The sequence below is a fragment of the Pongo pygmaeus genome, chromosome 16 (assembly GCF_028885625.2).
Source record: "Pongo pygmaeus isolate AG05252 chromosome 16, NHGRI_mPonPyg2-v2.0_pri, whole genome shotgun sequence".
NCBI lineage: Eukaryota > Metazoa > Chordata > Mammalia > Primates > Hominidae > Pongo > Pongo pygmaeus.
Window position 1 is genome coordinate 77,283,802 of NC_072389.2, and position 17,512 is coordinate 77,301,313.

A 17,512-nucleotide genomic window follows, 5' to 3' on the forward strand; every position below is an offset into this window, starting at 1 on the left:
TGTGTTTGTGTGTGTGTTGTAAAATCAAAGAAAGAACTATCCTATGTTGGTTCATAGTATAATAAAATTTAAAACATCAGCTGTCCCATGACATTGAGATCAACCCTTCCACTTATTCCCCGATGTCATCGCAATTTAGCCACAGATCTGGAGCTCAAAATTTGGAATTAGGCCCTGGGTTTTTTTTTTTTTTTTCCCTCTATTTAGGATAGGTCTATTTAACACTGGCTTCAAATATTGGTGTTTTAGTCTGTTGCAAGCCAATCAAAACACCCACCACTCCACAGCCACCAAACATGCCAACCCTGAAGCAAGCACACACATGAATTAGATAATAGGGATGTACATTAGTTACCTGTAGCGGCCATAACAAGATACCACAAACTGGGTGGATTAAAACAACAGAAATTTATTCTCTCACAGTTCTGGAGACCAGAATTCTGAAATCAAGGTGTCAGCAGGATTAGTTCCTTCCTGGGGGCTTAGAGCAAGAATCTGTTCTGTGACCCTCTATCAGCTTCCAGTGCTTGCTGGCAATCCTTGGCCTCCCTTGGCTTGTGGCTTCCTAACTCCAGTCCCAGCCTTCGTTTTCATATGGCATTCTTACTGTGTGTCTGTGTCTGCCTGTCCAAATTGCCTTCTTTTCTAAGGACACCAGTCATACTGGATTTAGGGCCCACCCTAATGCAGCATGAGCTCATCTAAATAACATCTTCAGAGATCCTATTTCTAAATAAGGTAACATTCACAGGTTCCAGGTGAATATGAATTTTGGGAGGACACTATTCAACCCAGTATAGGATATGTTTGGCCATGCAATTACCACATAAATGAAAGAAGTAAATCCACACTACAGTGCAATCGTGCTGTAGGATTGCACTGTAGTACTATGCTAGAATCGCACTGGAGTATTGATTTAATTATTTTTGTTCATAGAGCACTTTCCTGTTTTATAGAGTGTGGGGTGTGTGTGTGTGTGTGTGTGTGTATGTGTGTGTGTGTGTGTGTGTTGGTTTTTGGTTTTTTTGTAGTCTAATGACCAGTGCTTTAGATCATAGCTGACTGTACTTGTGGAGTGATGCCAGGCCAGCGAGTGGGCTGTTATCCTGCCCAGCCACGGTGCACACCTGACCGCACACTATCATCCTCCTACCCGACTTCCAGGGCCTTCTTCCCTCAAACCAAGCAGGTCTCACTTCTTGGGGCGTCCCCCCTTGCAGTATATATAGGATGCTTCTTTCCTCATGTGTTCTGATCACTCACACAGAATCCTGGACTTTCCTCATGTAGAATCCTAATATTCAACTCCATGAGGGTCACCACAGATGTTTCTCCATGGGAACTTCTGGGTCAGACCTGACCAGATGACCAAGAGCCATAAAAGCTGAATTCTTACCCCACCTCTGATATCTTATTTTTTAGGCAACTCCAGTTTCCCTCTCTGTGCCAGAAGGAAGATGCATTCTGGCGCACATGTTGCTGTCTTTTGCATACATATGTGAGCCCTGATAAGATATTTTTCCTCTTCCTAGTAATGGGTTTCTGTTTTTGAAAATGGGCCTTCTTGGCTTCTGGTGTTTTGTAACAAATACCCAATGAGTCATCACTAAATACCAGCTCTTTACTGACACTGTGGACTATAACAAAGAAATTTAAAACCAGGCTCCAGAGGCCTAGGGGATTGGCCTAGTAAACTGAGGTAGGTGAATGCCATGGAATTCTATATGGCAGTTAGAAAGCAATTATCTAGATGGACATTTCAGCAACAAAGACAATATAAAAAGCAAAGGGAAAACCCAGTAACATTTATGTAAGTTACATATCTGTATCACATTAGTGTAGGTGCTTGTTGGGATAGGCAGGGACTGATGGTGGTGGAATCTGGCATAAAGGGAAAAATAAGACAGGAGGACCTTATACAACAAAATTGCCACAGGCTAAAGAGTCTGATTAATTCACCTTTCTGCTCCTGAGGTTAAAAAAAAAAAAATCTTGAGAAACTTAAATACAGCATTTAGGATAGCAAAAAAAAAAAAAAAAAAAATCACAAAAGCAATTGATTAAACATCAAAGAACAGGGCATAGACACTAAGATTAGGGATGAGAGTTAGAAGCAGGAGCTAGTAGCACAGGAGACAAAGGAGCAGTGATGGGGCCATTAAGTGACTAGCCCTTGAACAAGACCCCCCACCACCATGAGAGGGGGCTGCCAGCATTACTTGGCAATATCTATTGAGTGTCTGTTGGTCAGGTACTAAATGAGACAGGGCTCCTGCCCTGTGAAAAACTTACAGCAGGCTGGGTGCAGTGGCTTATGCTTGTAATCCCAGCATTTTGAGAGGCCAAGGTGGGAGGATCACTTGAGCCCAGGAGTTTGAGACCAGCCTGGGCAACAAAGCAAGTCCCTGTCTCTACAAAAAAAAAATAAAAACTTAACTGGGCATGGTGGTGCACACCTGTAGTCTCAGCTACTCAGGAGGCTAAGGTAGGAGAATTGCTTGAGCCTGCGAAGTTGAGGCTACAGTGAGCCATGATCATGCCATTGCATGCCAGCCTGGGCGACAGAGCGAGACCCTGTCTCAAAAAAAAAAAAAGATTGCAAAAACTGGAATCTGAGTAATGGGAGAACAATTTATTTTTTTAGAGGAGGGAATTAGGAAGCAGCTACTTTGGGATGAGAAAGATATCAGGTTTCTCTTCTAGATAAATTGGGCTATAATGAGACCCATTGACAAAATTAGCCTCCTGGAATTCCTTCTAAAGGGCAGACATAGTCGTTCCCTGCTCGTGGCAAGTGGACAGCTCAGCCTGAAGAGGGGAGTGTGGCCTGAGATGGTCACAGTTGCAGGGCTGGTTCTGTCCATGGGCTGGGAGAGGCATGGTAGGTACGTGAGAACTGTTTGTGGCGTGAATGAACTTTGGGTATCACACGCTACCCATCTTCCTATTCAGCTGCCAGTGTAGGCTCCTAAAACCAGATCTCAGTTGTCGTATCCTGATCAAAAATCTTTTAGGCATCCCAGTGCCCACAATCAGCCCTCACAGTCTGCCTGATGTCTTCCATCCAAATTCATCTCCAGGGGCTCCCATCTATGCACACTCCCAGCGCCCCACAACTTCCTTTCTCCATCCTTCTAAGGTCATGCCCCCTCCTGCCTCTGTCTTTGTCCATGCCATTCTTCAAGACCCCCAGTGCCCTTCCTTCATCCTCTGTCTGGTGACCCACTCCTCCCTGCAAATCTCTGCTCAAATGCCACCCCCTCTCTGAGAGCCTCTGCATCTCGTGGAAATTTTACCAGCCTCTCTGGTCACGTTGTATTGGCATGTGTCTGACTGCTCCATGGACTTAGCTCCCAAAGTCATGAGCTGTACCTTTACAGCCCCCAGTACTTTTTTGACCAGTTTATTTTCTTATTATACCATAGGTGGGATCAATTTCATACAACATTATTTGAGGCTTAAACATACATAAACTTTCTTTAAAGTTAAACCACACAAACGTTCTTTAAAGTTAGTATTCAAAGGAAATTTAGAGTCAGAATAAATCAAACCTTGTAACATTTTAAAGAATGAGAATTAGACATACTTTGCTATAATTTAGCAATGAAATAAGAACAAAGCCTTGGCATTTCCCTTCGTTCAAACCCCTTACAACCTGTGATTAGAGTGCCAAAGAGAAAGCTAGCCTTCTTTCTCTGATCCTCTCTGATTTTCAGTCCAAATGTGTTACATCATGTTTTAGAAACTCACACAGGTTTGAGTCCATCCAAACCCAAAATGCCAAAGTGAATCTGACTGAAAAAAAATTACTGTGTGATATCTGCGTATATTTGTTTAACAGAAACCATAATTTGGACATTACATCAAACTAGACTTGGTCTACCTAAGAAGAAATGTTTGCTTTTCTTTTAACAGAATTTTAATGCATTACCGCATGTGTTTGACATTTTGGTCAGAAGGAAAGAAGGACATTTTGAAGATTAGAATTCTTAAACAGGAATATCCAGATGGAAGCAGAACTCCTTGGTAGTCTATGGGTACCTTCTCAGAACAGTGTTTTAAACTCATAAATAAAATACAGAAGAGTACAAAGGAAACCAATTCTCTTGAAATACAATTATCAAAAGATATATTTTTTGAGACTTGAAATACAATTATCAAAAGATATATTTTTTGAGACAAGGTCTCACTCCTTCTCCCAGGCTGGAGTACGGTGGCACGATCTCAGCTCACTGCAGCCTCAACCCCCTGGGTTCAAGCAATCCTCCCACCTCAACCTCCCGAGTAGCTGGGACTACAGGTGTGTACCACCACACTTGGCTATTTTGTTAATTCTTTGTAGAGATGGGGTTTCTCCATGTTGCCCAGGCTGGTCTCAAACTCCTGCTCTCAAACGATCTGCCTGCCTCAGCCTCACAAAGTGCTGGGATTACAGGCATGAGCCACTGCATTCGGCCATCAAGATACTCTTTAACAAACAAACTTGCTGTATAATAACGTACTTTTTTTTCTTTTTCTTTTTTTTTTTTTTTTTTTTTTTTTTTTTGAGACAGGGTCCCACTCTCAGGCTGGAGTACAGTGGTACAATTACGGCTCACTGCAGCTTCAACCTCCTGGACTCAAGGGATCCTCTCGCCTCAGCCTCTTAAGTAGCTGGGACCACAGGTGTATACCACCACTCCTGGCTAATTTTTCTACTTTAGATAGAGACAAGGTCTCCCTATGTTGCCCAGGCTGGTCTTGAACTCCTGGGCTTAAAGGATCCGCCCACCTAGGCCTCCCAAAGTGCTGGGATTACAGGCATGAGCCACTGTGCCCAGCTATATGCTTCTTTAACATTAAAATAGGAGACCTCCTAGAGGATATAATAATTATCATAATTTTAAAAGAGTTATGAGTTCTTAAATAATATTTCAAAATATCAGTAACTTCTGTAATGTCCCATGAATATCTATATGATTTCTGTCGGTGATAGAGTCACAGTCCTGCATACTATTATGGGTGTTACCACATTCATAATAAAACTAAATGCTAAATTTCAGTTGGAGGTTAGTGAGAAGAAAGATGGAATTCACAGAACCCGCCAAGGCAGTACAGGAAGAGTTGTATTTCATTTTCAGGGTATCCACATTAGCTAACACATTCTGAGACCCATTTGGGTTCATGCGCATGTGTGGGATTCTGTGGAAGCTCATATTTTAGACCAGAAATGGCAAAGAAGCCAGGCTTCCGACCTCCATCTGGCATTGTACTGGTGGCCAGTGATGTCTGACACTTCAGTATTGAGTTTGTTCGGCTACTTACTGTAGCTTCCAAGAACTGCTGAAACATTACAAAGCTTGCGATTTGTTGCTAGGAGAAACTTTTTTTTTTTTTAGCTAACCTATCTCCCAGCCAGAAACTAGAAAGAACTTCACCTTCATTTCTCAAAGAAGGAAACAAACATCTAGATCATAGTCATGTGTCTGCTGTAGGGAAACCAGCTTCTTTATTTTGGTTGTAGGAACAAGTGGTTGGGTCATCATCACAATGGGCATTAAGATTATGGGATTATGGCCAGGCATGGTGGCTCACACCTGTAATCCCAGCACTTTGGGAGGCCGAGGCAGGCGGATCACTTGAGGTCAGGAGTTTGAGAGTAGCCTGGCCAACATGGTAAAACCCTGTCTCTATTTAAAAATATAAAAAAAGACCGGGCGCATGGCTCACCCCTGTGCCTGTAATCCCAGCACTTTGGGAGGCCGAGGCAGGCAGATCACAAGGTCAAGAGATCGAGACCATCCTGGCCAACATGGTGAAACCCTGTCTCTATTAAAAAATACAAAAAAAGACCGGGCGCATGGCTCACCCCTGTGCCTGTAATCCCAGCACTTTGGGAGGCCAAGGCAGGCAGATCACAAGGTCAAGAGATCGAGACCATCCTGGCCAACATGATGAAACCCCGTCTCTATTAAAAAATACAAAAAAAGACTGGGCGCATGGCTCACCCCTGTGCCTGTAATCCCAGCACTTTGGGAGGCCGAGGCAGGCAGATCACAAGGTCAAGAGATTGAGACCATCCTGGCCAACATGGTGAAACCCTGTTTCTACTAAAAATACAAAAATTAGCTGGGCATGGTGGCACCTATAGTCCAGCTACTGGGGAGGCTGAGACAGGAGAATCACTTGAACCCGGGAGGCAGAGGTTGCAGTGAGCTGAGATTGTGCCACTGCACTCCAGCCTAGTGACAGAGCGAGATTCTGTCTTAAAAAAAAAAAAAAAAAAATTAGCTGGGTATGGTGGCACATGCCTGTAATCCCAGCTACTTAAGGGGCTGAGGCAAGAGAATCGTTTAAATCCAGGAGACAGAGGTTGCAGTGAGCTGAGATCGTGCCACTGCACTCCAACCTGAGTAACAGAGTGAGACCCTGTCTCAAAAAAACAAAACCTAAATAAATAAAAGATTATGGGGTTAAAGTATATGATAATCAGGGCTTGCATATATAAGCTCTTGCTATATGAATCTTGGAGAATGGCGTTGTTGGTACCCACAGTTTAGGCCAAAAATATTTGCCCAGCACTACAACTGGAATAAGGGGCCAGGCATGATGGCTCATACCTGTCATCCCAGCACTTGAGGAGGCCAAGGCAGGAGGATTCCTTGAGCCCAGGAGTTCGAGGTTACAGTGAGCTATAATGGTGCCACTGCACTCCAGCCTGGGTGACAGAGTGAGACCCTGTCTCAAAAAAAAAAAAAAAAAGAATAAAACCCAAATGTCAAATGAGAGTGAAGGTATCTTTATATTGACATAGCCATGAGGTTGCCCTTCAAACAGGCTTTGTTAAAGCTTGACCTTCAGTGAACACAGCCTCTAGCAAAAGCCAGGAGCCACCTGCACCTTTTTGTGAGGTGGTTCTGGATGCCATTCCTAGCCCTGGAACTGCTTGCAGGCATATAAATTGTAGCCGCAGCTGTTTTTGATATGCAAGGCCAGATGGGGGCTAGTTTTTGAGCTGTTTCAGAAGCCAATTCATGGACCTATGGAATCAGGACCACATTTGCTAATAATCTGTTGTGGCATTTTAAAAATTATTTGCTATTGTATGATTCAAGATTAACCCAAACCTTTAGAGAGAATGAGTGAGTAATAGTAATAGATGGTAAAAAGATTCAAGGTACCAATTTTTAATCTCATAGGGAGGTCCTTGCAGATTCCTCCTGTGCTGTCCTTCAAATGGTTCTTTAATGGATTTTTAGTTACCAGATGATAACCTCTTCTACGATATTCCCATTAAAAGCAATAAAATCGTAGCCAGAACCTACCTCAATTCTGCATTTTTGATGCTGTGAATGGGATTGTAAGAAGAAGCTATAAAAAAGAGAAAATACCTTTGACAAGTATTTCTGCTTGTACCATGTCCATTATATTGATTCAAAATGTTTAAACTTTAAAGAAGGTAATACATGCATATGGTAAAACAAATTGTAAATGGCAGTGAAGAGATAGCAAATGAGAAATAAATGTCTCCCTTCTCATCTCCCATCCCAACATAAACCCCAGTTCCTGTCCCAAATGTTAATAGTTTTGTGACTATCCTTCTTTAAACATTTTATGTATATATTTTATGTCTATACTTTTATTTAAAAGTATGCACAAACAGGATTATACCAAACACACTGTTCTGAATTTTTCTTTCATTCACAAATGTATAATGGAATTCTTTCCATACCCACACACACAGACCTAGCTCATTCTTTTTCAAGTCACTTGGTATTCCATTGTGTGGATAGCCAGTGTTACAATTGTCTTAAGCAATGTTCTATGGATGGATGTTTAGGTGAGTTTTTTTTCTCTAATTAAAAAAAATTGGCAGATAATATCCTTGTTAGAAACATTTTTGTATACTTATAGAAGTATATCTCTCAAGTAGTTTCCTAGAAGTAGAGTTCTTGGGTCAGGTTGTATGGGCGTTTAAAGTTTTAGCTGTGTAATCAAATTGCCCTCCAATATGGCTGAGTCTGTTTACATTCCCACCAGCAATGCCATCGATAGTTGCTTGCTTACCCACCTGGCAATACTTGCAATATTAAATTTTTTTTTTTTTTTGGATAATCATGTATTCTTTTTTTTTTTAATTATACTTTAAGTTTTAGGGTACATGTGCACAATGTGCAGGTTAGTTACATATGAATACATGTGCCATGCTGGTGTGCTGCACCCATTAACTCGTCATTTAGCATTAGGTATCTGGATGGTCAGGATGATCCCATTGTGGCTTTGATTTTCATTTCTTGAATTATAAGTAAGGCGGAGCATCTTTTCATTTGCTTATGGAGTACTGGTACTTGGTTTTCTGTGAATTGCCTATTTATTATTCTTTGCTTTTCTTTTGAGCTCTTTGCCCTTGTCTACTGTGTAAACATTCAGTTCCTACTATGTGGCGAACACTATGCTAGACTCTCAGACTGTAATGGTGATGAAGTCTTTTGGAGCTGGCAGTGTACTGCATCTTTTCATTTGCTTACGGAGTACTTGTACTTGGTTTTCTGTGAATTGCCTATTTATTATTCTTTGCTTTTCTTTTGAGCTGTTTGCCCTTGTCTACTGTGTAAACATTCAGTTCCTACTACGTGGCGAGCACTATGCTAGACTCTCAGACTGTAATGGTGATGAAATCTTTTGGAGCTGGCAGTGTACTAGGAGACAAACATTGATCAAATAATTATCTCAGTAAGTGTATGGACAAACTGAATTAAACTGAATTAAATGCCTTGAAGGAAAGGTTCTTGCATCTCTTAGAGCATGGCAGGGAAGAGAGGGGCCTGGACTGGGGGTGGGAGAAGACTGCCCTGGAGAAATTGACATCTAAAGAATGAATAGGGCCAGGCATGGTGGCTCACACCTGTAATCCCAGCACTTTGGGAGGCCAAGGCAGGAGGATCACTTGAGCTTAGGAATTCAAGACCCAGCCTGGGCAACATGGTGAAACCCCCATCTCTACAAAACATACAAAAATTAACCGATTGTGGTGGTGCACACCTGTGGGAAGCTGAGGTGGGAACATTGCTTGAGCCTGGGAGGAGGAGGTTGCAGTGAGCAGTAAGCCATGATTGTGCCACTGCACTCCAGCCTGGGAAACAGGAGTAAAACCTTGTCTTTATTTAAAAAAGAAAAAAAAGAATAAGTAGAACTTGGAGTTGAGGGAGGAGCATTTCTGGAAGAAGGGACAGCACTGTGGAGGCAAGATGATGTTGTAGATGGGCTAAAAGAAGGCCCAGGAGCAGAGCACAGAGAGAACAGTGATGCAAGATAAGACTGGGCTGCATGCAACATCTGGGGGAGGAGGCCTCTATGGTGGGATGGATGGATAGATAGATAGATTAGATAGATGGATGGATGGATGGATAGATAGATAGATAGATAGGTAGATAGATAGATAGATTAGATAGATAGATAGATTTTTTTTTTCCCCCCCGAGATGGAATTTTGCTCTGTCACCCAGGCTGGAGTGCAGTGGCGTGGTCTCGGCTCACTGCAAGCTCCGCCTCCTGGGTTCACGCCATTCTCCTGCCTCAGCCTCCCAAGTACCTGGGACTACAGGTGCCCACCACCAGGCCCAGCTAAAGTTTTGTATTTTTACTAGAGATGGGGTTTCACGGTGTTGGCCAAGATGGTCTTGATCTCCTGACCTCATGATCCGCCATCCTCAGCCTCCCAAAGTGCTGGGATTACAGGCGTGAGGCACTACGCCCAGCCTTTTTTGCCTAGAGCAATAGAAAGCCATTGAAGGATTTTGAGCCATCGTTGGTGATCTAATCTACGTTCTGAAAACATTGTTCTAGCTGAACAGAAGAGAAACAGGAAGATCAATTAGAAGATATTTTATTAGTCCAGATGAGATCTCATGGTAGCCTGGCCCTGGGTTATGGCAGTGGACATGAAGAGAGGCGGAAGAGGTTAAATAAGATTTGATGACGGGTTAGATTTGGGGAGATAGGAAGAGAGGAGGTATCCAGGATGATTCCTGGGTTTCTGATTACGTGGATGGTGGTACTATTTACTGAGATAAGAAACACTGAGGCTGGGGTTGGGTTCAGCTTTAGACAAGACATCTGACTGAAGCTGGCAAGGAAATTCTAAGGCCAGAGGCAAAGTTTGGCCTGTCAACGTAAATTTGTGAGTCATTCACATATGGTAGTTGAAATCGTGGTCCTAGGAAATTGCTCATGAAAGGAATATAGTGCCCAAAGCAGGTCTACTCTTATTCCTTAAGAAATTCTGATATTTAATAGCCAGGTAGAGAAAGATGAGACAGAAAAGAAAACAGAAATGAGCAGCCTGAGAGCAGGAGGAAAGCAAGGGGAGTGTGGTTCCCAGAAGCCAGGGGGAGAGTGTTTCAAATAGGATGGAATAGTGCCAAGTGCTGCCGAGACATCTGAAAAAGAGGAGGCCTGGGAAACACCCATTGGATTTAGCAACATGGGGTTCTTGGTGACGCTAATTTTAAATTTCATCAATGGAATGATGGGGGCAGGAGCCAGATTGGAGATGGTTGAGGAATTAGTGGGAAGTGAGAAAATGGTAGAAATTATATGGACCACTTTTTTTTTTTTTTTTTTTTTTTGAGACTGGAGTGCAATGGTGCGATCTTGGCTCACCACAACCTCCGTCTCCCAGGTTCAAGCAGTTCTCCTGCCTCAACCTCTTGAGTAGCTGGGATTACAGGCATGCGCCACCACGCCTGGCTGATTTTGTACTTTTAGCAGAGACGGGGTTTCTCCATTTTGTTCAGGCTGGTCTGAAACCCCCAACCTCAGGTGATCTGCCCGCCTCAGCCTCCCAAAGTGCTGGGACTGCAAGCATGAGCCACCGTGCCCGGCCACACCACTTTTGAAGAAGTGTGATTCTTCATAAAGAATAGCCCCAAATCTATTCTTCCTCAGTTTCCACCCTTGACCCTTTTTTGCTACTCAGCAAGCTGAATTGATCTTGTAACTCAGTAGTGAAAGGTCTGCAGCTTTGCCCTCCCTGCAGCCATGGCACCAGCCAGCCCAGCGTGGAGTCTGCAGGGGGAGCCCAGCTGGAGTTTAGGCCGCTCCAGCCCTTCTGTGCAGTTTCTGATTCTACAGGCCAGAGCTCTGGGAAGGCCCATTGTAGGAACGCTGCTGAAAAAATGAGTTTAAGAAAAAGTTCTTATATTTTAGTGGTACCTACTGAAAAGTTGAAGGATACATATTTGCAATGTGACACAAGAGAAGCTATGAGCTGATCCTTGTTGAAGCTCAGCAGTGGGTACATGGGGGTTTATTATATTGTTCACACCACTTTTGCATATGTATACATTTTTCCATAACAAATTATAAAAAGTTAAATTTAGGAATTCTATAAACCGAAGGTGCAAACAGCCAGTGGCCATCACAGGTCTACTATGTACATAGCACTTAAAACAGGACCTTCGGCTGGGTGCAGTGGCTCATGCCTGTAATCCCAGCACTTTGGGAGGCTGAGGCGGGCGGATCATCTGAGGTCAAGAGTTCAAGACCAGCCTGACCAACATGGTGAAACCCCGTCTCTACTAAAACACAAAAATTAGCAGAGCGTGGTGGTGAGCGCCTGTAATCTTAGCTACGCAGGAGGCTGAGGCAGGAGAATTGCTTGAACCTAGGAGGCGGAGGTTGCAGTGAGATGAGATCGCACCATTGCACTCCAGCCTAGGCAACAAGAGCGAAACTCTATCTCAAAAAAAAAAAAAAAAGTACCTTCTCTAAACCAGTCCTCCTTTGGCTTGTGGATTTCCAGATGCCAAGGGTAGCTGAAGAAATTCTATTTCCAGATGCCACCCTTTCTTCTCCTGTTAACTCCAACACCTTGTTCCTTGCCCCCTTCTCCTTTTGTACCTGCCTCCTGAGTACAGACTCAGAATCACAGGTCTGACCCCTATGGGTCTCATGAACTTGAACAAGTTCCCTCCCATCTCTGAGCCACTCTGAAAAATGGGGATTATAACATCTGCTGTGCAATGTTGTGACGATTAAATTTGACGGTGCACGTGGGGTATCTAACACAGCCCACAGCCTCAGATGCCCAGGAACTCAGGAAGGTCATAGAAATGAATGAAGCTGACCAGGTACACGAGAAAATCATGTGACCCTCTTGGCTTTAGCTTTGCCACTTGTAGTAGACATGTAAGTAGAGAGAATTATAAGAAAAATTCTGGGCCAGGTGCGGTGACTAACACCTGTAATCCCAGCACTTTGGGAGGCTGAGACAGGCAGATCGCTTGAGCTCAGGAGTTTGAGACCAGCCTGGGCAACATGGCAAAACCTGATCTCTTAAAAAAAAAAAAAATATATATATATATACACACACACACACACACACACACACAAGCCAGGCATGGTGGTACGTGCCTGTAGTCCCAGCTACTCAGGAGGCTGAAGCAGGAGGATTCCTTGAGCCCAGGAGGTTGAGGCTGCACTGAGCCAGGATCACACCACTGCACTCCAGCCTGGGCGATGGAGCAAGAGCCTGTCTCAAAAAAAAAAAAGGGGGAGGGCTGGGAGGGGAGAAAAAATTGGATAAGAAAAAGAACAATGCAAGTATGATAAATGATATAAATCACCCATATTCATAAATAAAGGGGTAATAAACTGAGACTTAGCCTCAGTGTTGGGGGTCAACAGGGAGGGGTGGGGACTGGGGCAAATCAGAGCATATAGGGCCCATCTGAGAGGGACAGCCGTCCTGGGCTCTGGCCGATTGCTGCCATGAGGGAGTGTGAAGCCAATGTTAACATGTCTTCCTGGTTTATAAGAGAAGCCAGAACTCTACATTTTTTATGTGAAATATTTCAATTCTTAAATTTGGGCTCAGTTATTTTTTTTAATAACACTACAGAAGCCAAACTAAACCCATCTATGGGCCAAAATCAGCTCGTGGGCTGCCAGTGTGCAACCTCTCACCTAGATAATGGTATATAATATAAATCCGTTTCCCTTCCCCCCTTTTTTCTCTTCCTCCTCTTTCTCCTTTCCCTCCCATTTTCCACATCTTTTTCACCTAACCAGCCCCCACCCTACATTTCTATACTAAGTCCAAGTGATAGAAGGGATTAGGGTGGCTTGAAGAAGTGATTAAGCCCAAGGGGATGTAATCTAGATGCCTAATGGTGCCCCAGGGCCTGGATCATTGCCTGGCACATAGTGGATCCTAACAAAAACCTTGATAAGTGAAGAAGCCAGAAACTGGGGGAGTCAGTTCTGTTTCTTGTGCACACCCTGGGCTTACCCGAAGAACTGTCTCATTTTTCTCAACAGCCTTGCGAAGTCGTTCTGGACGCTCCATCATCAATGGGAACTGGGCAATTGATCGACCAGGAAAATACGAGGGCGGAGGGACCATGTTCACCTACAAGCGTCCAAATGAGATTTCGAGCACTGCCGGAGAGTCCTTTTTGGCGGAAGGTCCCACCAATGAGATCTTGGATGTCTACGTGAGTTTGGATGTTTCTGGACTGTTCTTTGGATTTTGAATCTTGTCACTTCTAAGGAACATACTCTGAACAAATAAGCAACAAATCATTGCCCATACTCAATAAAAACCCTTTGAGCAGAGCCTGTTGGAGGCACTCCTTGAATGCTTGGCGTTCACCTTTGCCTTTACTTCTGAATGGGCCCAGCTCACAGCAACCTCCAACTCCACCAGATGCTTATTACCTTCGGAGTTTATTGACGCAGTAAAACCAATTTTACTTGTTGAACCAAATCAGAGGCAAAACTTGCCCTTTATTTCATGAGCATTGGATCTCCTCCAGGCACTTTCCTTATAATGCTAATTTGGCATGTTTTCTTTTTACGGCAAAAGAAAGCAAGAGCCTAAAGGAAGGCAGGGCCACTCCCAGCTCCCAGCCCTGTTCAAACTCTGAGAGCAAATGAAGAAAGGAGAGCTCCAGAGCCCTCCAGATGAAACAATAAAGCTCAGAGTCACAGTAGAGAGATTTACTAGAAGCTCCCTACTTCATAGAAGACAAAACCTTAATTTATTTTACGTGAAACTAAAATATGAAATTGCTCAAGAGTTTTAAATGGTCCTTACATTCAAAGGAAACCACTAGAATTCAGTCTTCTTAAAAGACCAGGAAATAAAGGGTGATAAGAAATAAAAGCTTGAAATAACATTTTGATAAAAAGATTGAGATCACCCATGAATATACACATTATTTCTGTCCCCAAAGCTGAGCTGATTAACATATTTGCTGTGTCAGAGTTTTAGAAATATTATTAATTGCATTGTCATTATTTCTCCACCTACACACAGTTCTATGTCCTTTCCTCTTGGGCCTAGTGGACTCGAAATTACAAAGGAAGCCTTGTTGTAGTTAATTTTGGATTTTTTTTTTAGACTGTCCAGTTGGTTGGTTGACTCTGAATATATTTCAAATGGCATCAGAGGTAAAAACTCAGGTTGTTAAAGGCCTACTGTGGGTGGTCTAGGAATGGAAGCCAATAGCAATTTCATAAACGGGACAAGGTTTTGCACTGGCAGAATGCTCAGGCAGAAGAGGCACCAGAGAGGGAGGGAGGATTTCTAGCCGCAGACCGAGAGAAAGATTATGTGAAAAGGGAGTGAGGGGATGAGGGCCACACAGCAGGAACTTGAGGTCACACAACCGTGTCCCTCAGGGATTCAGTGCCCACCACGTTTCTGCAACACTGATGATTTGATATTGGTTCCTGGGTAGGAGAATCCCAGGGGTTCTCAGGTCTGCCTTCCTTTGGGTAATTTATAAAATGAAGACCCATTTCATCAGTAGGGAGTGATAAGAGATCATGGCATAAACAGGAAGAACAGACACAGGACCCACTATGCAGGAGTGACTCAGAGATGCTTCTAGCTGGAAAGGACCTTTGAAAGTGACATGATTCTAACCTCTTCCTTCCCCAAGGAAGAAATCAAAAACTGCAGGGTGAAGGGGCTTGCTCTAGGTTACACAGCTGGTCAACAGGAGAGCTGCTTTATAAAGCAGCAGAGACAGAAACATCAAACCCGACCGTGTCTCCTTGCACGGCTCATATTTACACTGTGGATTCTCATTCTGCTGCTCGGTTTAGCCCACCACACTGCTTCCCATCAGGAAAGCCATGGGCAGCAAAGACTGTGTGCTCCAAATCTGATAGAGAGGGATGTATTCTGTTGGGCCATGCTCATTTAATACGTTTTCAGCCCAGACAATGTTCAGCTGCTGACTTCCACAGCCCTACGTAGATTCCTGCTTGCTGTCCTATTTTTGTCATCATTCCTAAGAGAATATGACCCAGTAAGATTTGGGTCCCTTCTACCTGTTTTCCTGGCCCCATCTCTTTGTGTTTCTGGGGCTTTCCCTGAAAAAGAGGGAGAGAGACCTGGGGGCCAGCCTCACCAGCCAGGTCAAGAACTTTGAAGGAACCTGAAGCATCCCGGGATGGCTCTATCCAGGAAGTCTGCTGCTTGTTTGCATGAGTTTATCGCGCCACCTAGTGTTAAAACAGGTCTCCTGCAGTGTACACGTATTTATCTGTGTTGGATGTTTCGAGAGCACTGAGCAAAATCTAAGGACAGAAAGGTTCTGCTACCGTTGCTCCATCTTGTCCTTTGGAGTTTAGAAAATCTTGACTCTTAGCTTAGTTTTTTTCTGATTTGCTCAGCCTAAGTTCTTCATTCTTCAAAAGTAAATGACAAAAAGCCATCCAGAAATAACTGTTTAATCTGCCACAGGTTCACAGATATTACTGGATGTGTACTAGAGTGAACCAATCCAGTTATTTCTCAGTAGTTCTGTAAATGCCATTGAAACCCAGAAGGGGTGTGCATACGTGCCAAGTGCAGTAACACTGATTTTTGTGTCAGCAGATGATACACCAGCAGCCAAACCCAGGCGTGCACTACGAGTACGTGATCATGGGGACCAACGCCATCAGCCCCCAGGTGCCACCCCACAGGAGACCAGGTAGAATCCCTTGTCTTGTGGCCGGGGACTCTGGTCATTTCCTTGTAAAGCCTTCTGTCTCTCAATTCTTGTGCATCCACCCTCTGTCTCTCGGTCAACACAGAGAAAATCGAAGGACGCATATTTCAAAGCCAAGGGGCCTTGACATTGGAGCAGGCTTCACCATTTGTCTGAGCCTTCACTGATGAGACTGTTTCATTCACTCGATTAAAAAATGGCATGAGCATCCTGGGTCTGCCCTGCCAGTTCAACATTTGAAATGCTTTATACTAGTTTCCAGGCCGAGCAAGGGGGCTCATGCCTGTAATCCTAGCACTTTGGGAGGCCGAGGCAGGTGGATCGCTTGGGCCCAGAGGTTCAAGACCGGCCTGTGCAACATGATGAAACCCCTGTCTCTACAAAAAAAATACAGAAAATAGCCAGGCATGGTGGTGTGTGCCTGCAATCCCAGCTACTCAGGAGGCTGAGGTGGGAGAATCATCTGAGCCCAAGGAGGTTGGGGCTGCAGTGAGCCGTGATCAGACCACTGAACTCCAGCCTGGACAACAGAGTGAGACCCTATCTCAAAATTAAGAAAAAACAACACAAATTTACTCTCTTAGAGTTCTGGAGGTTAGAAGTCTGAAGTGGGTTTCACTGGGACAAAATGAAGGTGTCATCAGGGCCACTCTCTCTCCAGAGGCTCTAGGAGAGAACCCACTTCCTTGCCTTTTCCAACTTCTAGGATCCACCTGCCTTCCTTGGTTCCTGGCCCCTTCTTCCACCTTCAAAGCCAGCAGGGTGGCACTTTCAAATCTCTCTCTGGCTCTGGCCTCATCACATCTCCTCTCTGACTCTCATCTTCCTCTTTCCTTTATAAGGACCCTTCAGATTACACTGGGCCCACCCAAGTAATCCAGGATAATCTCTCCTTCTCAAAATCTATAATTTAGTCTCACCTGCAAAGTCCATTTTTGCTATGTTAGTAGCATGTTCACAGATTCCAGGGATTAGTATGTGGACATCTTTAGGGGGCTATTATCTGTCTACTATATGCCTTTTCTCTTGGTTTCCCTTTTGTTTCTGTTAATAATACTTTGACCTATAAGACAAGAATAATGAGTTCACACCTAACAATCCATGTTGAGTCTTCCTGGTGGGCTCTGCTTATGGACAGAGCAGGCAGCTTTCTCTCAGCTGGCACTGGGCATGGGACTGCTCTCTGAGTCTGCAGACATTTCTCTACCAGAGGATGATGGAGCCCACCACCCAAATGCAGACAGTCTTTTCCTTCCTTAAAACAGGAAGGTCTGCAGAAGTATTCATGGTAATTATAGCTCACATACACTGAGTCCTTGCTGTGTGCAAGTGCTTAGAAACTGCTGTGTGCAAGTGCTTGGAAACTGCTGTGCTGAGCTCTTTGCATAGATTAGTTCTTTGAATTCTCATGACAGAGGGAGGTACTTGGAGGGAAGTACTATTATTAGCCTTATTTTAAGAGTAAGGAAATGGAAGCTTAGGAAGAATAAGTTAATAATTGTCCTGATCTCACACCTGGGCAGTGAC

General features: G+C 43.9%; 1 protein-coding gene across 3 annotated transcripts in view; it reads left to right on the forward strand.

Annotated features, from left to right (window-relative positions):
• Window positions 1-17,512, forward strand: part of THSD4 (thrombospondin type 1 domain containing 4) — a 681,844-nt gene that overhangs the window by 615,398 nt on the left and 48,934 nt on the right. For all 3 annotated transcript variants that reach the window (XM_054451459.2, XM_063652717.1, XM_063652718.1), the window contains 2 exons: window positions 13,299-13,474; window positions 15,871-15,967. In XM_054451459.2, the coding sequence (XP_054307434.1) occupies window positions 13,299-13,474; window positions 15,871-15,967 (273 nt within the window). The remainder of the gene's footprint in view (window positions 1-13,298; window positions 13,475-15,870; window positions 15,968-17,512) is intronic.